Source organism: Polyergus mexicanus, unplaced genomic scaffold, assembly GCF_030449975.1.
Source record: "Polyergus mexicanus isolate NDT 795.1 unplaced genomic scaffold, iyPolMexi1.0 SCAF_9, whole genome shotgun sequence".
Classification (NCBI taxonomy): domain Eukaryota; kingdom Metazoa; phylum Arthropoda; class Insecta; order Hymenoptera; family Formicidae; genus Polyergus; species Polyergus mexicanus.
Genome location: NW_027223329.1, coordinates 7,644,438 through 7,662,326, shown reverse-complemented (window position 1 = coordinate 7,662,326; position 17,889 = coordinate 7,644,438). Strand labels below are relative to the sequence as shown.

The following is a 17,889-nucleotide window of genomic DNA, read 5'->3' as shown; positions in this document are numbered from 1 at the left end:
GAGCAGTTACTGATATCGTTTTCACATTAAAAAAAAAAAAAATTTTTTTTAGAACTGTATAATTAACTTCTTTTGATTATACTTTAATATTTTATCTTAAGCAGTGCATAATGAATATATAAGAAATAGATAAATAATTAAATAATATTTGTATAATAAGAATTTATTGTACACCTTTTGAAATATTTTTTATGAAACAATACAAATATTAATGTAAAACACAAAAAATATTACAATCTGGATATAACTAAATAATTACAAAATATCAAGATTATAGTGAATTGTAGAAAAAATTATATAATTTATAAAAAATAAAAATATCTATATAAAAACATGTAAAGCATGATATTTTTAGATTAAAAATATTTTGTTAAAAATTTGATCTTTAAAAGCATATATTATTTATATATTTACAAAAGATCTAATTGCATAATTAGATCATTTCAACTGTTTAGTTGAATCCAGATTTCAACTATTACCTATTATTCATTTTATACGCACTTGGAATTGTCATTATACTCTATGCCTGCATATTCCGCATGAAAAACATAAATATAGTAATGGACACAATCCAATAGCAGTTATCGATACACATATCGATAAATATACTGCTTAATAAATATGAAATATCATAAATTATTTTACTGCCTGAAGAAAACCAGGAGTTTCTGAGATTCGCGTATAATAATAATTTTGTGTGTATGTATGACATGTAAAATATTCTAAAATATTAATTATTGCCATAGTTTACATTCTTCCGGTTGATATACTTAGAATTTGATTTTGCCTTGTTGAATTTGATCATAAATCTCTCGTGTTAATAGCTGATAACCAAGCTTCGCGTCTAAATAATATAGCTTGTCTTGTATTTTTTCCGCGTTGTACCCTTCTTCTTGGAGATCTTTTTTCTTTAACTTAAATGTTCCTATAAATCATGAATAGTTAGCATATTTTTTAATAATATACGAAAATTATATAATATAGACGAAATAAAAATCATTGCATAAAAAATTGCGCGCAACTTGTTTTTCCAAGGCGATAATACCGAATTTATATATAAATTTATTCAACGCGTACCTGTGAGATCAATTTTTGTCAGAATCCTGACAAATTGTGGCCTAGCATAAGCGGGTAATTGTTCTTTAATGTCGACGGTTAATTTATTTATATCCAATGTTCCATTTTCATCGTAAATTGCAGCCATTCCTGCTTTACCTTCAAGACCTAGAACCTATCAATAATCATATCTTATTACGTTGCTGTCTTTTCGAAAAATTGCAATTTTTGTATTAATACATTTTATTGATAATTATTGCATTAATCCGTCGATATTATAAAAGGTTATTGTTGGAAAATAATAAAATTGATATTATTACCTCAACTCCGTAAACTATGCAATCTCGATAGTTAATGAGATTGCTGATTATTGCTTCAACTTCAGAAGTCGATACGTTTTCTCCTTTCCATCTAAACGTGTCTCCCGTTCTATCTTTGAAATATAAATATCCCAATTCGTCAGCCACGAGAATGTCCCCTAAATAATCAAATTCATAATATTGTTCAGCTTTAATTGTTCAAATTTAAGAAATTTGAATACTCTATATATATATATATATATATTTAAAAAAAATATATTTTAATTTACAACTTCATATGACAAATATTCCATATCATGTCATAACTAAACATTTAAATTATACTGGAAATTTATATATGTAGTTCCAAAGTGTCGTTTTGATATGTAACAAATAGTAAACCAAATTTTGCACCTGATATGAAAGCAGAATCTCCTTTTGTGAAAATATCGCGAACCACCTTTTTCTCGGATGCTTTTTCATCTACATATCCTAAAAATGCCCTCGTCGGATTGTTTTGTAAAATTTTGCCAATAAATACGCCAGGTTCATCTATCATGAATGAAAGATTAGATTGCAGCATATATAAAAAGTAATATACTTAACAATATTAGTTAAAATAACTCTTGCTCGAGTCGTAGGAAAATCGTTACCGGTTAGCCTATATAAAGTTTTTGACTACATATGTTATAATAATACAATTTTAGATACCAAATGAATGTCAAATTGAATATTTTTTTTTTCGCGTTTCTTAAATCTGAATATATTAATTATCATGAATTATGTTTATTATTGTATCAACAACGGCTTACTTGGTTCACAAACTTGACACAGTCCTTTAGAATTGCGTATCGGCTCGCCATCTTCATCTACTTTGATAATAGATATAGGATATAACGAAGGAATAATTCTCGAAATAAACCCGACTGCACCCGTCTTATTATCAATGTTCACTAAAGACAGAAGAGCCAATTCAATATTTAATATCTATTTCACATTGCACACATGCACTTTATTTGTGTATACGTAATGAATGAATAAAATTTTGTAATTTTGTACTTACTAATATTACTATTGCCTTCGGTAGCACCATAAAATTCAAGCACTTTAGGAATATTGAAACGTTTTACAAATTCTTCCCATATCTGCGGCCTCAGCCCATTACCAAAAATCATTCTAACATTATGCTCCTTGTCCTCCTTCTTAGGTGATACTGCCAGGACATACCGGCACATTTCGCCTATGTATTGAGCAACCTGATATTTTCCAAAATTTTATCAAATATATAATCAAATATTATCAAATATGATGCTTATATATTTATATATTTAATCAAATATTTCATTAATGGCTTTTTTTGTCAGCCTAAGTAGAACAATACATGACAAATTTAATGATACATTTTATACCTACTATTAAGAACGATTTAACGGCTCTCACATATATACATACATGTACACGGATTTAAAAAAAAAAATGAGACTAACATAAATTAAATTATTATAACGTTTAGAATTAATTAATCAATATTTAAGAAATTAAAAATTACTCACGGTACATTTGTATTTAAGACAATCGCTAAAGTACGCGCTGGCTGAAAATTTCTTTCTAATTACTGTTGTATGTCCAAATAATAAAGCTTGCCCTACAGCCATGACTCCACCAGCAGTATGATACAATGGTAAAGGTGTATATAATCTATCGGAATTACGTAAGAACCCCACATAATGTACAGCACCCGCGATAAAGATATATCTGGGAAAATATGATATAATTTGTTTCAGTCTTGATATTTATCACTTTTTATATCTTTATCATATTTCCATTCTAATAATTGAGAGAGAAAGAGAGATAATTGTAAAATTAACTATCTATTTCTAGAATTTCGAAAAATTGCGGGGAAGAATTTTTCAAAAATTCCAGATCTCTATTTGGGAAAAAGAAGTAGAATACATATATGTATATATTGTAGTATATATTCACCTTGAACTCGTAATTATAGCTGCTTTTGGAAGACCTGTAGTGCCACTTGTATATATATACAACAATCTATCGTTATGACCGCCTTTCTCTTGCACCACCGGTGGTGCTGCGGACGTATCCATCAGAATGGCATTCAAATCTTTCTCTTTTAATCCGACCGACATTGCATTCGGATGACTCCCGAATCTATATAAGGCCAATTTAGCATCTAAAGACGAGGCGATATCTGTCACAGCTGGAATTAACATTACAGTATTGTTTAGATATTCGAGATTAAAAACCTATTAAGAAAAAAATGACGATTAATCGAGCTACTGAGCTAAGAAAAATCGATTTTACGCTTAGATGTCAAATTTGTGTTATCTCGATTTTAATGCACAAAAAGTGACAGTATCGCATTAATTACCGTTAAAGAATTCCGCGCCGTATATAAGCGCCTGACATTTTGCGATATTGAGACTGTGCAGTAGGCTGGTCTTACGGAGATTGGTGTTAATCAAGGGCGTTATCACGCCAAGCTTGCTTAAACCTAGCCAAATCCCAACGAATTCCGGTCGATTTTCTAAGAGTAAAGCAACCGCGTCTCCTTTTTTATAACCATGCGTTTTGAATATCGTCGTAATTTTGTTACTAAAATCCTCCATCTATGAGAGAAAAAGCGATATTTGAAAAATCACACACATTTTGATATATTTATTAAAATAATAAAAATATATCTAAAGAAAAAAGAGAATCTCAAATCTTTTTAAATCGGTTAGAGAATCGGTTATTAAAATAGAGATTGCTAGTCGTGACACGCTATATAATAAGGATTAGAAATACAAATATTTAATTAAATTCTGTTGAGGATAAAGTAAATTATTAAGTGGAATTATTAATTATTAATTACATTACTGAATTGAATTATTGTATTATTAATTATTAATTATACGAAAAGAGCTTGATAGAAATTTCTGAGTAAGTAAAAATATTAATTTAGGCTATTAAACTTGCAAATTTCACAATATAAAGCGTCGATCTCAATTTACATATATTTAAATCTGTATGAAATATCTTCAAAATTTAAAACGTATATACTGAATTGAAAATACACAATGCGTCATCTTTTTTCGTAAACAAATATATATTTTACCTGTTGAAAAGTCCATTCCTGATCTTCGAATATAAAACAGACTTTATTAGGATGACGATTGACCAATTGTCTAAATATATCGGCGACGCTTCTATCTTTTTTCTCGTGACCACGTATTGACCACAGCATTGTAATATAAGCTATAAGTCCTCTGAAAAGGATAAAAAGAGACTTTAAAGAAAGCAATTTTTTATAATAACAACTTATACATGTTACGTAATTATTTTACATAATATATATAATTTATATATATATATATATAAGTATATTCATGCTATTCATCTCTTTGACTGCTCTTAATGCCTACTAAGGTTTTGCGAGAGAGATTTCAACAGAAAGAAAGAAAGAAAAATGCCTAGTAAAAGATTAATTATTTTATGTAAAATTTTTTATTCGAAAATATATGAAAGAAGTATACATAAATATAAGTTTGAAGACGTATTCAATTATCTTGCTTAATACATTATTTTACGCACATTCTATGATTTTGAAAGATACTTCAATGAAAGATAAGTCTCTCAAATTCGTGCAGTCAGTCATTCGGGAGAGGTAACCAAACCGAGCGGCCAAGAAATTCCGTTATATCCTTCTCGAGGTCAAGAAAAGAGGATGCTACATTCCCCCAGCAGCAGTGCGGAAGGCCACTAGCTGGCAAGTTATAAAATATGATGGGAGAAGAGACAAGGACACGTATAATACAGAATCGATCAAAAGTTTGCGCGTCGCGGAGGAAAAAGAAAATATCTTTTCGTTAATTTATTTCATATTACCTTTGAATTCTTTGCGTCTATCTTGTCTCTCTTTTATCTCACTTTAGCCTTCCCTTCTTGCCACGCGTCTAAATTTTCATCCGATATGATATGACATTTCGATAATATTGATTCCTCAAGAGTACGCGATGCGATCGATCCGATGTATAGCCTATCCCTTCTTTGATCTCTCATCCTTTCAATCGCAAAATGTATCGAAGTACCGTGACCGCGACTTCGGTCGTGGCCTAGATCCCAATCGCGGTCATGGCCATGACCATGACCACGATAATGTCCATAGTTACGCTCATGATCGCGCGGACACACCCGTGATAAAAAAATTACCTCGTCTCGAAGAAATTATATTATTGGGAACGCGTGGAAACGAATGTTCTCGCGATGCCGATATTTTCATACTTTGTCGATTACAATTGCTATAAAAAATTATTAGAGCATCGATAAGGCAACATATTGTATTTTCTCTAGGTTTACTTGAAAATTCCGCTAATTGTAAAGTGAACGGAAAATAAATATCTCTCTCAGTATTTTTATGTGGAAATATTATAAATTATATTGTTTAAGCTGGTGAAAGAGTTATAGAGAATGCGAATAGGAAACGCCGTTCGCTTAAGCTGAAAATATTCCGAAGACTCTTTCTCATTGTTTTCATGTAAAATGATGTATTTCTGAGAAAACATTGTATGTGTCTTTATAATTACTCAAGATCGAATGTATGTACGCGCATACATTTTCATTATTCGCATTAATCTCAACGATTAGTAGCTAAATTTACACCACATAAATTGATTTTAGAGTTAATTTGCGTTTCAACAGGTCTTACATGTCTGATTATATTCAGAGAATTGTATGTGCTATTGTACATGATTAGAAGATCCTGTCTCTGGATTGTATATATGTCTAGTTTTTTTTGTTTTTTTTTTCTCCATACAAACCCCAAGATAAACCGGACAAATATATTGCATCTCGCTAAAAATCTCGATAAAAATCAAAAGAAAGACAATAAATCGAAGCAAATCTTTATTTTTTTTACTCCAAGCAAGCAATATCCCCTCTGTCGTTTCCACTGTACACTTCTTAAATTTGTTTTTGGTCTATAATTTTCCGACTTTATTTGTTTGTACATCTCGTACATTCAGCTTCCGGTGAAAGTCGCTACATCTTTCTCCGCGCATCTTTCTCTTGCCCCCTGTATAACCGGTTGTCAGTGGCATTTGAGAAAAAAAAAGAATCTACGACGTACGTATAAAATTTACTTTTAATTTAAGCTTCGTATTTGTGCGATAAAAAATTATAATCGCCATGAATCTTTCCGACCCATTCATTCAAATCTACGCAAACTAGGACGTTTCATTCATTATTATTATTTGCGGAGAAAGTTTCAAGTTTCTATTATAACGAATGCAAATAATTCTTCCAACAATTCTTTATCATGTCTTTCAAATAATCTACAATATACGAGAAAAAAAATACATTATTGTCCCTTTCTTAATATAAATAAATTAATAAAGAATTATGAATAGATATAAGTTTTCACATAAGAATGGCGTTTATATGCGGTCATAAAATTATGAAACAATCGTATCTTTATTCAATTTGATTTTATATTGACTTATAGATTGATCAGCAATATTAGCAGTATTTCTTATTTTCCAAACAAGATTTGATGATATATTCTACTCGAGAGATTGACTTTTTTTATCTCTTAAAAAAAAACAAAAAACAAAAAAAACGAAAGAATTTATACGTATGTGACCATTGACGAGTCTTATTTTTTTGAGCGATCTGGAAACCGGTTCTATATGACTTATGTTAATTATAATATTGCAAAATCTGATCCGTGACGCTCGGAGAAGCTATCGTTGAAATTAAGGTCCCGTGAATAATGTATTTTACGCGCGAATAAATATTAATAATTAAATAAAAATAATTAATTATACGGACAGAAGTATAAGACAGAAGTATACAGAATCATAAAATTGATAAACATGCAACGTGATAAATATATTAGCCGTTGCAGGGCATTAGCTGTTGCATAAACATCCTTCGTGATTAATTGAGTCTGAATATTGATAGATTAAAAATGTCGACAATGTCATTACTAATGATCTATTTACGCGTATATTATTAAAGCGACGTAGTATGAGATGAAACTTCTCGAGTTTTTCGGTTTTTCCTTCACTTTTATGTTTTTCTTATAGATTCATCGACGTAGCCTTCGATAATATCGGCGATCCAACATCATTTATTACACAGTTATAAATAAGAGATTACGATACTATTTGTGCTTGATCACTGATTCAGATATTCAAAATAAAAACTTTTTTTTCCGCGAGATGTTATTGCTTTTTCATTTAATCAAAATTCTATTCAACACCTGGCACAATTAAAAATTGGATAAACACCAATCCGTCATCGCTATCACTTCAACATAACGATCAAAGATCGATCTCGCTAAAGTACGATCTTTTAACCAACTATACTTTATCTAAGATTGAAGAAATATCAACGAGTTCATGCGAGGTGCAAATAAAGGATCTCGACTCACTTGCAATCACGTGGCAACGTCCTCAGGGCGATGTAGAACCATCTTAAACGACCACCGGCGACGAAATAGGCAACGGATACCACTAGAAGCAGTTGCACGAGATAGATCGGACCCATATAGATTGTCACTAGAGCCAAAGCGCCAGCAGCAATCGCCAGCAACAGCATGATGAGAGTCAAGCGACGTAGAAAACGGCCGATCACCTTCCAGCGGCTTTCGCTCGCCGAGTCTCTCTCCGATCTCCGATCCAATGGTCCGGCGCCCACGCCGGCACGTGCACTCCTCTGCTCGTCGTCCTGGCGCGTACCTGCGTTTACATCGCACCCCACTCCGGCCGTTGTCCTCTTCACATCACATCTGTTGGCGTTGGACGTCTCGCGCGGCGCCGATGTCGGCGCCGAACCCGGCGTCGACGTCGACGCCGACGCCGGCCGTGGGTGACCTCCTGAAGGCGATACTCCGACACCGAAACGACCCTCGCCACGTTCGATATCCTGCAAAAGGCGCGAAAATCTTTGAAGATTGGATTCAAAGATGGGAGAAACGTTTAATCCGCAATACAACCAATAATACAAGACTGATAATGAGATTGATGCTCGTATAAAGAAGCTATAAATATAGCTTCTCAGTTATTGGACAGACCGATAATCGGACTGATAATATTGCAAAAATAGATTAAGTATATAGCAAGTCATCGTGCAGTTTTGTCAGAAGAAAATTAGACAAATCGACAGAATTAAATATTTAAATATGAATATATTAATATTTTATATAAATATTTATTTACACAAATATCTTTGACTTATATTAGTTGATACAGATTTTTTTCTTTATATTTTAGCATAGTGTTAGTTTATAAGATGTATCTTCTGAATCTTGCTTTTTCAATTATGCAGAAAGTTCGAAGAAATCCGAAAGGAATCTCTTTTTATTCTTCGTTGATTAAGTATTTTTAATTTCCAATTTATTATCCACACGCATATGCGTGCATTCGAGATATTTTCCAGTCACTGATCGATTAGAACAAATTGCAAGGGGTCTAGTTTAGTCGACTACTTTCTAACGCAATTTAGTTTCTTCTATCAATCATATTTCTGCTTATATGATCTAGTCGAGTTAAGATATAATTCAAATTTACAAGCTGATAATATCGTATCTCATTTATTAATTTTTTCTTTGCAAAAACATCAATCAAATATGTCATAATTATTGCGTATAAAACTATCATATATATGTACGTGTATATAAAATAGCTGTCTCTGCTAGTTTTTTCGCAGAATTAAGCCGACAAAATAAAATAAGAATTGCTATTAAAAAATATAAATTGCATTTAAGGAGATATAGATATATGCACATTTTTCTTTTTTTTTTTTTTATACATAATTGAACGGTCAAGTACAATATTTATTAAGTATTTTGTCGACTAAATCACGCAAATAAAAATTCTAAATTATTAAAAAAATTTGATGTTACGAATATAATGCGTAAAAAATCATATTAGCGCTGTTTTAAATTGCATTTGGATGTTAAACGCATTGAGATGTTAAACGAGGTCATAACACATAGCCATCCGATGTTACAGTGACTGTCTCATGTACCGTCTGTCGTTACGCGTTATAAGTAAAACTACGGTCGCGTGACCGTAGTTACGTTTGGTCGCGCACGTTTCTTGCTCGCTCGCAAGATTGTACGCTAGGCGTCATTAATGTTTTCCACCACTTCCGGTTTATGCATTTCCGGGTTGAACGCATCGTATCTAGGTGCTTCACACACGTGCGCGTCGCGCATATATATATATATATATATATATATATATACACTTACTATAGGAGCAGAAGCGCGTCTCCACGCAACATGTGTTTTAAATGGCGCCAACACACATTTCTGCAAGATCCTTTTAAACCTCGTGTTTAATATCGCGCGTTAAAACACGTTTAAACCTTCCTTCAGGGATGCCGGCCTTCCCCTTTTCTCACGGCACTCAGCGTCATTTAACGATTAACATCTTTTAATCCGCACAGATATATTTATTGCGTATCGCTAAGCGAACTCGATTACTTTATATAATTCACCGTTTGACAGTTTATGACGAATTTCACCCGAATCTTGATTCAACCCCAATCCTCTCTACGGTCTCTACTATAATCAATAACACGACAATGTCGCTACCCCGCGGTAAAAGGCGGTATCATCGGTGATAAGAATCATGACTTGATTATAATCGGCGATAACAAATAATCTGACCCGCTTTCTCATATGCACATGTAAATTTTATTTCTTAATTGCGCAATATACGCGGGATATCGAGCAAATGTAACTTTAACACTTTTGATGCGAAAAACTAACATCATTATTTGAATGGCGTTATTATTTTTATTTCGAGTCGAGAATATTAAAATAATATTTGAAGAGCTGTATTACTTAATCAATTGAATTATATTTTTACATCGTAAAAATATAATTCATTTTTTATTGCTTTTTTTATAATTCATCTTTTATTGCTTTTCCCGTTTGTCACAGCGATTTTATCAATCTTTTTTGATTCAATTATCTTATTATGTTTTAATGGAATAGCTTCTCAGTAATAAAATAAGAAATATATAAATACACTCGCTTTTGTTTCATTGGACTTTGAAATGTTTAATGTACACATTTAATTATGCCGGGTCACGATCTCCGGTTATGTAAAACTTGCTCGATCGCGTTCATACAATATATTTCGATTTCAAACGTGATTCAACATAGAAGAGGAAAAAATCTAAATGCTATATGGAGGCGAAGATAATTGCGTTATATAATGAAAAAAAATTAGCGGTTTTCTGCTAATTTTTATGTCTGTTTTTGTTTGTTTTGCAACATGCCTCTAATTTTCTACTATATCCGGTAATAATACTAAATTCGTGCAATATATAGTATTAATTTCCGCTAATTTTTTGCAGATTTATGATATATTAATGCATATTAATATCAAGATTTATTAATATTAAATCGATGCTAATTATTTACATGAAATTTAATGTTATAAAGATAAGAGAGAGAGATCAGATTTTCAAATTTAAATAAAAAAAGAATATATATAATATAGATTTATTTATTTGTATCATATAATGAATTTTGAAATTCACTCGCTAAGAAATGTCAAATACCATTAATTATGTGCGAGTGAACATGATGGCAATTCATTAATATGCGACATCTTATTTGGATATTTAATATATAGTATTTAACGTATAAACAATATTTAAATATAATATATAAAATAAGAAAAAAAAGAATATATTTCGACAAATAAATTGCTAAAATATTTAGGTCATTTAGATCATTTAGTCAAATTCAGTCAAATCAGCAACAAGATTTTTTAATTGGATATTGAATTAACAATCAAACAGTACCCGCTTTTTACGAGATCCAGAAGAAAAAAGAAAGGACGGACGTTAACTTTTACAATAAATATAATGAATTTAATATCTCGTATATATTTTTTGATTATTATAAATAGAATCTAATTTTGCAAAAATTATTTTTGTACGTGATTTTCGAAAATAATGTTTTATATAATTAAATTTAATTAATCTCTTGCAATTATGATTATATGTTTCATGTATTACTAAAATCATACGTATTATACATATAAGTCAATCATATTTTAATAAACTTTTAGATGGAGAAAGGAAAAAAATTTCTATGCATTTAAATTTGTAGGTATTTATATTAAAAATATAATTATATATATTAAGCAATCTTTCTTCTTAAATTTGCTTAAACTGCCGTCTCACTCGCGTTTATTATGTAAATATTATTTAACTTTTCTATGCGGAAAGTGAAACAAATCAGATTTAAGAAAAATGCATTTGAAGATAAGTAAAAACTGTGCTACGGGGATACTTACACAATCCTTTTCGACGATTTGTGCGACATTTATTCCATTATTGTTGTTAATTGACATTTTCGTTATAGTATCCGCCATTTTAATTTCTTAAAAAATTTCACACAGATTGGATTTATAAAAGTTCAGAATTAAGAAAAAGTATATTTTTTTACAAAGAAATATTAATGAACTTAAACTATTACACGCGCAAAACGGTATGATATATTCTTTCGATCAATTTTAGTATGGATAAATTTGGCTCTTTATAATCAACTTTTTTTTTTTTTTTTTTTTGAATAATTAATTATTTAAGTAATTTACGATCGCGTACAATTCACGTCACACATACACAACGAATGATTCACACGAAGCACTAAATTGTATACGCGAATTTTTCAACGCTCTCAATTCGACAAGTGAAAAAGACAAGTAAAAGGAGGAAATTGTGTAAAGAAACATGAGCTTCTGCAGCAAGTGATTAAATGTGCATGTACTGACTGTGGTTCGATTCCTGTTAGTGTTCGGACTAAAATGAAATAGCAGCGGCAAGTCGGTTAGGCCGATCATGAAAGTGGTCTCCCTCCCTTCGTTTCACGCGCGTGTACCGGTTCTTGAACGCCATCCATTCCTTCGTCCGCTTTTCGCTTTATTTCAGCTAAGAAAAAGAGAGAGAGAGAGAGAGAGAGAGGGAGAGAGAAACAGAGAGATTGCAACTGTGCGTGATTGCGATTGCATCGACAAAGTATAGCAAGAAACGTTAGTAATATTTTTGACCTAGTTTTGTAAAATCTTTTATCTCATTTTTACATGTGCAAAAAAATATTTGCCATATTCGAGAGAAACTGACTGCATTTTATTATTAAAACAATAGATTTCCCACTGTTTGGAGCCATACTGACGTCAGAGGCGAGAAATTATGTAAATTTTTTTCTTGTATCTTAAGTTGAGATAAACCAGTATATTTGCATACGATCATTTCTTGCTTTTAGCATCGTGGTCTAACAATAAGATGGTAGTGAGAGATGAGAAATCTCCCAACGATTATATCATTATCGCATCAATACATATATTTCTTATATTTTATTATATATATATATATATATATTTTTTTTTTCTTTATTTTTTAGTACGTGTAAGTATACAAGTTTAATAGGACAAAAATTTAGACAGGCATAAGAAAGGAGATTGATGGGGAAAAGATGGTGTGAATACGATTATTTTAATAGTGATCATGTTAATACGCGTGATAGTCCATACTTTGACGTAAAGTCATGCAGTCGACCTCGTCAATTTTCAAAGTGTTCGTCTTCACGTTAATGTCCTCCTCGAGTTGAATTTGTGTCTTGAGCAAGTAACGTAATGATGCTTCCGCCTGTGATGCATTTCACAATGGATTATTATTATTTACTTAAAGTTTATCCAATTATGGAAGACATATAATTCGCGATTCATATAAGTAAAATTATATTATAAAACGCGAGGAACGCGACGAACCTCGCAAAGCATTTGCTGTAAATTCGCCACGACATTTCGTAATTCGTGTATTTCCTTGACAAGATTAGCCTCAACCAAGTCTTGAGTAAGTTCCATTCCTGGACGTTGACATCGATGTCCTAATCTCGTATGAGCCAGAGCCATATAACCTTCCTTATCAACAATAGATTTTTTTATACGCACTATATTACTTGACATGGCATTAATTTGTTTGATTATCTGCAATGGGAATGATAGAAAGAGTAGAAAAAGGATAGCATGGATTTTGAAACGAGATTACAAAATAATGCGCCGTCTCTCGAAAAGTACGATTTATTCCAATGTTCATCGAATCATTATCGTTTGCTTCGCGACTGTTGGAATTTCTTTTAAAAGTTAATCCGAGAAACTTTTTTAACATCTTTTGTGTTGAATATTTTAGAAATACGCGAACATACTATCACCTTCCAAGAAATTAATAACTTTTTAATTTTCAAGATTTTTCAAGAAATGTCATTTACATACCTCCGAGTGTTGAAGTTCCAATTTGATTTTAGCTTCTCGGGTCTGCTCGATACGTTGCCTGAAAGCCTCATTAGTGACATCTTTTCGTTTTGTTAGATCATCAACCGTTTGCTTAATCATCGCGTCGATATAACAACGTAATCGTTTTGTGCTATTTACCTCTTTATTTGCGCTAATAACATTGCTGTTCGTTTGAAGTTCCCATTCATTTAACGTCGCCGCTCTACAACAACACAGTTCTTCTTTTCTTTTTTTTTTTAATTTTTATCTTGAATATTATTACATGCAATATGAATTGTTTTGTATACTATAAATATGAACGTCAGTTAATCTGGTTTCGCAAATCTTAAATTTTTTTTTTTTTACATATTTTATCAGACCATTTTAATGGAATACGAATAATAATAATATGCAAGAAAAAAAAATTGTTTATGTACAATACAAGAAAAAAAACTATAACTAATTGATCATTGATTCTGATGTCATTATACGACGTAGAACCGCAAGTAATTTATTTCTATTGATAATGAGTTAATAATTTAATGCAAAAAAAAAAACGATAATACTTTACATACGATTTATCGAGAGGCGTAGTACCGTGATAGATACTCAAATTAAAGTCAGTCTCCTTCAAATTTATATTATAACGATCGATATGCAAATTGCTCTCCTTATTCTCGAGATCGTGATCGATATAATACAATGTAGCCTTCATTTTGCGGATTTGTTCGCCGGTTTCTTTCCAGATTTCATCCAACAAGCTGTCCGCTCTTTGAATGACCTCGCGCTCTTTCAACAAATTCTTTTCCACGTCGTCGTGAACTAAATCGATTCCCAATCTACGTTCCCTGTATAATATCGTTATGGAAAATTAATTTAAAAAAAAAAAAAGAAGAAGAGACAACTCTATCTTTTCTCCAAGTTGATTCTCGTAGGCGTACACAATAGATAGGTGGAAAAGTGTTGTCTGATGAAAATGACCTGGCAATGAGACAATTTTCGCAAATTGCTAGAGCGTTTCTTTTTACGGACTTTAACGCGTCTGTAAGACGTTCTTTATACATCGACAGCGCGTCGATTTCCAAGGCAACGTCCTTTTTGATCCGCAGCAATTCCTTCTTACGAAATTCGATGTCGTTGAGTTTTTCTTGCAAACGATGATCCGTCTCCTCCTTATTAGCTTTCACAATTTCCGCGGCCAATTCGCACGCGCGCGTTGCTTCAACTAAGATACGGTCTGATGATTCCTGTTGTGCTTCAGCGCATCGGTACCTAATCAAAATTATAATTAAATATTAAAAGAGAAGAACTGGTCGAACTCTAAACGTGAATTAAAGCGTGTAGATGTAATTTTATGAAAAACAATTTTTTTACTTCTCCTATAAAAAAAATTACGTAAAATCTAAGGTCGAACAATATATTATTGCAGTTTTTTATCACTGCGATAAGTCGTAACTCAATTTTACAATAAACTTATGTAATTTCAACTATAAAATGGCGTCAAGACCTTTATTTGCGCAATTTTATTGAATAATGTATGCATGACTTACTACAATACCTGAACTGATTGTTAGAGTCCCACTCGTTCAACGTAAACTTCGAGAGGAGAGAAGGCGCACAATTTGCGTCCATTTCGAATAACGCGACACGATTTTGCTTTAAACGAAAGATTGATCGCAGGTTAGACGAAGAATTATATTTCAATGAGAAACGGATCACGAGGACATTATCTTCCTCCAATGTATTCACTCGTTTCTAAGGAAACGTTTCCCTCTTCTTTTCAACTCCATTCAATAGAAAATAATATGTATAAACTACTAAATTGCAACGGCACTTTATTCTCATTACATAAAGTATCTTCTAATGACTATTGTCAAAAGCAACAGTTTAAAAAAAAACAGCACTTTTTTGTTAATTTATTTTTATTAGTTACGATAACATGTCTAAAGTTTTAAATGTAAGATAGGATAATTTTGTAATGTTTTAAGACGATTTTTTTTTTTTAAAGATATAAGGAATTAAATTATTTTATTTTTACTTGTAAAAACGTACTAAACATTTTATTTTTCTTGTAAAATTATTTCAAAAAAGCATTCAAATTTTTATTTTATTCTATATATTTTTTTGCGAGAAGATATAGATTTTTTTCGCGATAAGGAGAAAAATAAAACTGCATCGTTTCTTTTCTCACGGTGATGAAAAAAAGGGAATTTTTTCATATTTATTCCAAAAATTTATAATATATTATGACACATTAAAAATATTAAATTTTTTAATTGCGATTTTAAATGAGGGCGCTTTCGTATCGGAGACTTGCTGTGTATACGTGATCGTTTTCATATTTACCGACCTCGTACTTGCTGCTCAGCTGATTTAACAATGTTGTGTACGTGAAAAGTCACTGGATTCAATGGCAATTATGAAAAAGATAAGATGGGATCTTTGTCGAACAAATTCCATTTGTACGTCTCGAAATATATAATATACATAAAATATGTGAGTTTAAAGATATCAATACTGTAAAATTAATTATATATAAATTCTTTAAAAAGAAGTTGAGAACTTCTTCCTATAAATAAAAAGAAATGTGTTGAGATAGTGAAAACAATAATGATTATTTTAATTAACAAATAAATCCTTTGCAATAAACAATAGTTTACTTCCTATATAAATAAGAAAAAATATATTTCTATTTTTGTATGACTTATGATAATTTACAGATGGAGTCTTGCCTATATCTCTATTTCGATATATAAACGTCATGTCGTCGCTCGATTTAAAAAAATTGAAGAGAAGAGAACCACCAGAAGTGTCCAAGCCTAAGAAAAAGATAGATAGGTTTGATGGATTGTCTGAAGAAGAAGTGCAAAAATATACATTGAAAGATTATTTGGAAATGAATCTAGATTTAGTCTTTGTTGGAATCAATCCCAGTTTAATGGCAGCACATCGTGGTAGATATTATGCAGGTCCTGGTAATCATTTTTATAAACTGCTACATGAATCTGGCTTAACACCAAGATTCGTCAGTTTTGAAGAAGATTATAAGCTCTTGCAATATGGTATCGGCCTGACAAATATTGTAACACGTCCCACTAGGTCTGCTGCGGATCTCAAACGAACAGAGATCAAAGAGGGTTCAAAAGTAGTGGAAGAGAAACTAAGATTGTACAAGCCCAAAATTGCGGTATTCAATGGTAAATGTATTTATGAAGTGTTTGCCAACATCAGAGCTAATAAAACCACATTCCGTTTTGGATTACAACCTGAATGCATTGATGACATTGCAATCTGGGTAACACCATCAAGTAGTGCACGATGTGCCAATTTTCCCAGAATGGTTGACAAGTTGCACTTTTACACGGGATTGAAAAAATATCTATGTTTCCTTAAAGGCAAAATCACTAATGTCGATGTAAAGGAATTCCAGTTTGAGGGAAAATGCAGGCAGTCTATACCCAGCACTTCCAAAATGTGGCGAAGAAAAAACATCTCCACTTTCTTGCACGGAGGCAGAGTTGCTAACAAAAATACATTTTGTCTCGATACATCGGAGGAAGATATTGCTGCAATTCATACAGCAGAATTTCTAGTAGAAAAAGCTAATCATACAAAGTACAATAAAGGCGAAGACGGTTATAATCAAGAAAATGGGAATCAAGTATTATTCGACAAAATTGCAGAAAAAACTGAAGAGAATATGAAGAAAATGGAAAAGAGTGTAACTTCTGATGATATCAGTGATGAAATGGTGGTTGACAACTGGTCAAGAAAGGAAGCTCCTGATGTTAATAGAAAAAAATGTGGTAATCATGTGACTAATATATTAAATCGTGAAAATGCAGCAAAATGTGAAAACAATGAAAAATGTACATCTTCAAAAATCGCTCACGGAACTGTAGAAACTCGGAATAATTTTAAAAATAGCAATAGAAGTGACTCATTAGACTTTATGAGCTTAATCAAGCAAAAATTATCTCAGAAAAATAACAATGATACTACCTCTATTACTTCTGAATTAAAACTTAGTTAAAACTATTTAATCCAACAATAAATATATTAGGGATAATCGTAAATATTAGCATATCTAGTTTCCAAGTTTTAACATTATATTAATGGCATGTATTTATATATTTTATTTTTTTATCCTTAGTTTTGTTATTAAAATGTTTATTATGTATGGAAATAAGGAGTGTAAAAATTAAACTCGGAAATCGATTTTATAGTGAAAAACATGT

At 31.4% G+C, this 17,889-nt stretch overlaps 3 protein-coding genes across 5 annotated transcripts; 1 reads left to right on the top strand and 2 right to left on the bottom strand.

Annotated features, from left to right (window-relative positions):
• Nucleotides 1-329: 329 nt before the first annotated feature.
• Fatp1 (Fatty acid transport protein 1) lies at nt 330-12,231 on the bottom strand. Of its 2 annotated transcripts, XM_070300935.1 has the most exons (13): nt 12,152-12,231; nt 11,675-11,760; nt 7,786-8,279; nt 4,471-4,621; nt 3,745-3,982; nt 3,339-3,573; nt 2,909-3,110; nt 2,419-2,611; nt 2,168-2,308; nt 1,770-1,907; nt 1,377-1,534; nt 1,078-1,231; nt 330-925 (listed from the first exon to the last, which is right to left on the bottom strand). In XM_070300935.1, the coding sequence occupies exons 2-13, from the start codon at nt 11,750-11,752 to the stop codon at nt 771-773; spliced, it is 2,337 nt and encodes a 778-aa protein (XP_070157036.1). In that variant the 5' UTR covers nt 11,753-11,760; nt 12,152-12,231; the 3' UTR covers nt 330-770. The 2 variants fall into 2 exon arrangements, with proteins under 2 accessions (XP_070157036.1, XP_070157035.1); XM_070300934.1 differs by having other exon boundaries at nt 11,675-12,200.
• A 554-nt stretch (nt 12,232-12,785) lies between these two features.
• Tektin-c (Tektin C) lies at nt 12,786-15,710 on the bottom strand. The gene is made up of 7 exons (XM_070302315.1): nt 15,690-15,710; nt 15,210-15,406; nt 14,633-14,923; nt 14,227-14,499; nt 13,652-13,874; nt 13,148-13,366; nt 12,786-13,025 (listed from the first exon to the last, which is right to left on the bottom strand). The coding sequence occupies exons 1-7, from the start codon at nt 15,708-15,710 to the stop codon at nt 12,888-12,890; spliced, it is 1,362 nt and encodes a 453-aa protein (XP_070158416.1). The 3' UTR covers nt 12,786-12,887.
• A 217-nt stretch (nt 15,711-15,927) lies between these two features.
• On the top strand, nt 15,928-17,857 carry LOC138936397 (G/T mismatch-specific thymine DNA glycosylase). Of its 2 annotated transcripts, none has more exons than XM_070301779.1 (2): nt 15,928-16,113; nt 16,372-17,857. In XM_070301779.1, exons 1-2 carry the CDS (start codon nt 16,062-16,064, stop codon nt 17,682-17,684), a joined length of 1,365 nt encoding a protein of 454 aa, XP_070157880.1. In that variant the 5' UTR covers nt 15,928-16,061; the 3' UTR covers nt 17,685-17,857. The 2 variants fall into 2 exon arrangements, with proteins under 2 accessions (XP_070157880.1, XP_070157881.1); XM_070301780.1 differs by having other exon boundaries at nt 16,002-16,147.
• The last annotated feature ends 32 nt before the right edge of the window (nt 17,858-17,889 follow it).

What these genes read in the sequence shown, in the direction of transcription:
- Fatp1 (XM_070300935.1), bottom strand. Translation starts at nt 11,752, where the DNA reads ATGGCGGATACTATAACGAAAATGTCAATTAACAACAATAATGGAATA. An exon ending in AAATCGTCGAAAAGGATTGT is followed by an intron (nt 8,280 to 11,674) that starts GTAAGTATCCCC and finishes CGCCTTTTGCAG; the next exon opens with GATATCGAACGTGGCGAGGG. An exon ending in GACAAAAATTGATCTCACAG is followed by an intron (nt 926 to 1,077) that starts GTACGCGTTGAA and finishes CATGATTTATAG; the next exon opens with GAACATTTAAGTTAAAGAAA.
- Tektin-c (XM_070302315.1), bottom strand. Translation starts at nt 15,710, where the DNA reads ATGTTTAGTACGTTTTTACAA. An exon ending in GACTCTAACAATCAGTTCAG is followed by an intron (nt 14,924 to 15,209) that starts GTATTGTAGTAA and finishes AATTTTGATTAG; the next exon opens with GTACCGATGCGCTGAAGCAC. An exon ending in GAAAATTGTCTCATTGCCAG is followed by an intron (nt 14,500 to 14,632) that starts GTCATTTTCATC and finishes GATATTATACAG; the next exon opens with GGAACGTAGATTGGGAATCG.
- LOC138936397 (XM_070301779.1), top strand. Translation starts at nt 16,062, where the DNA reads ATGGCAATTATGAAAAAGATAAGATGGGATCTTTGTCGAACAAATTCC. An exon ending in TTGTCGAACAAATTCCATTT is followed by an intron (nt 16,114 to 16,371) that starts GTACGTCTCGAA and finishes GATAATTTACAG; the next exon opens with ATGGAGTCTTGCCTATATCT.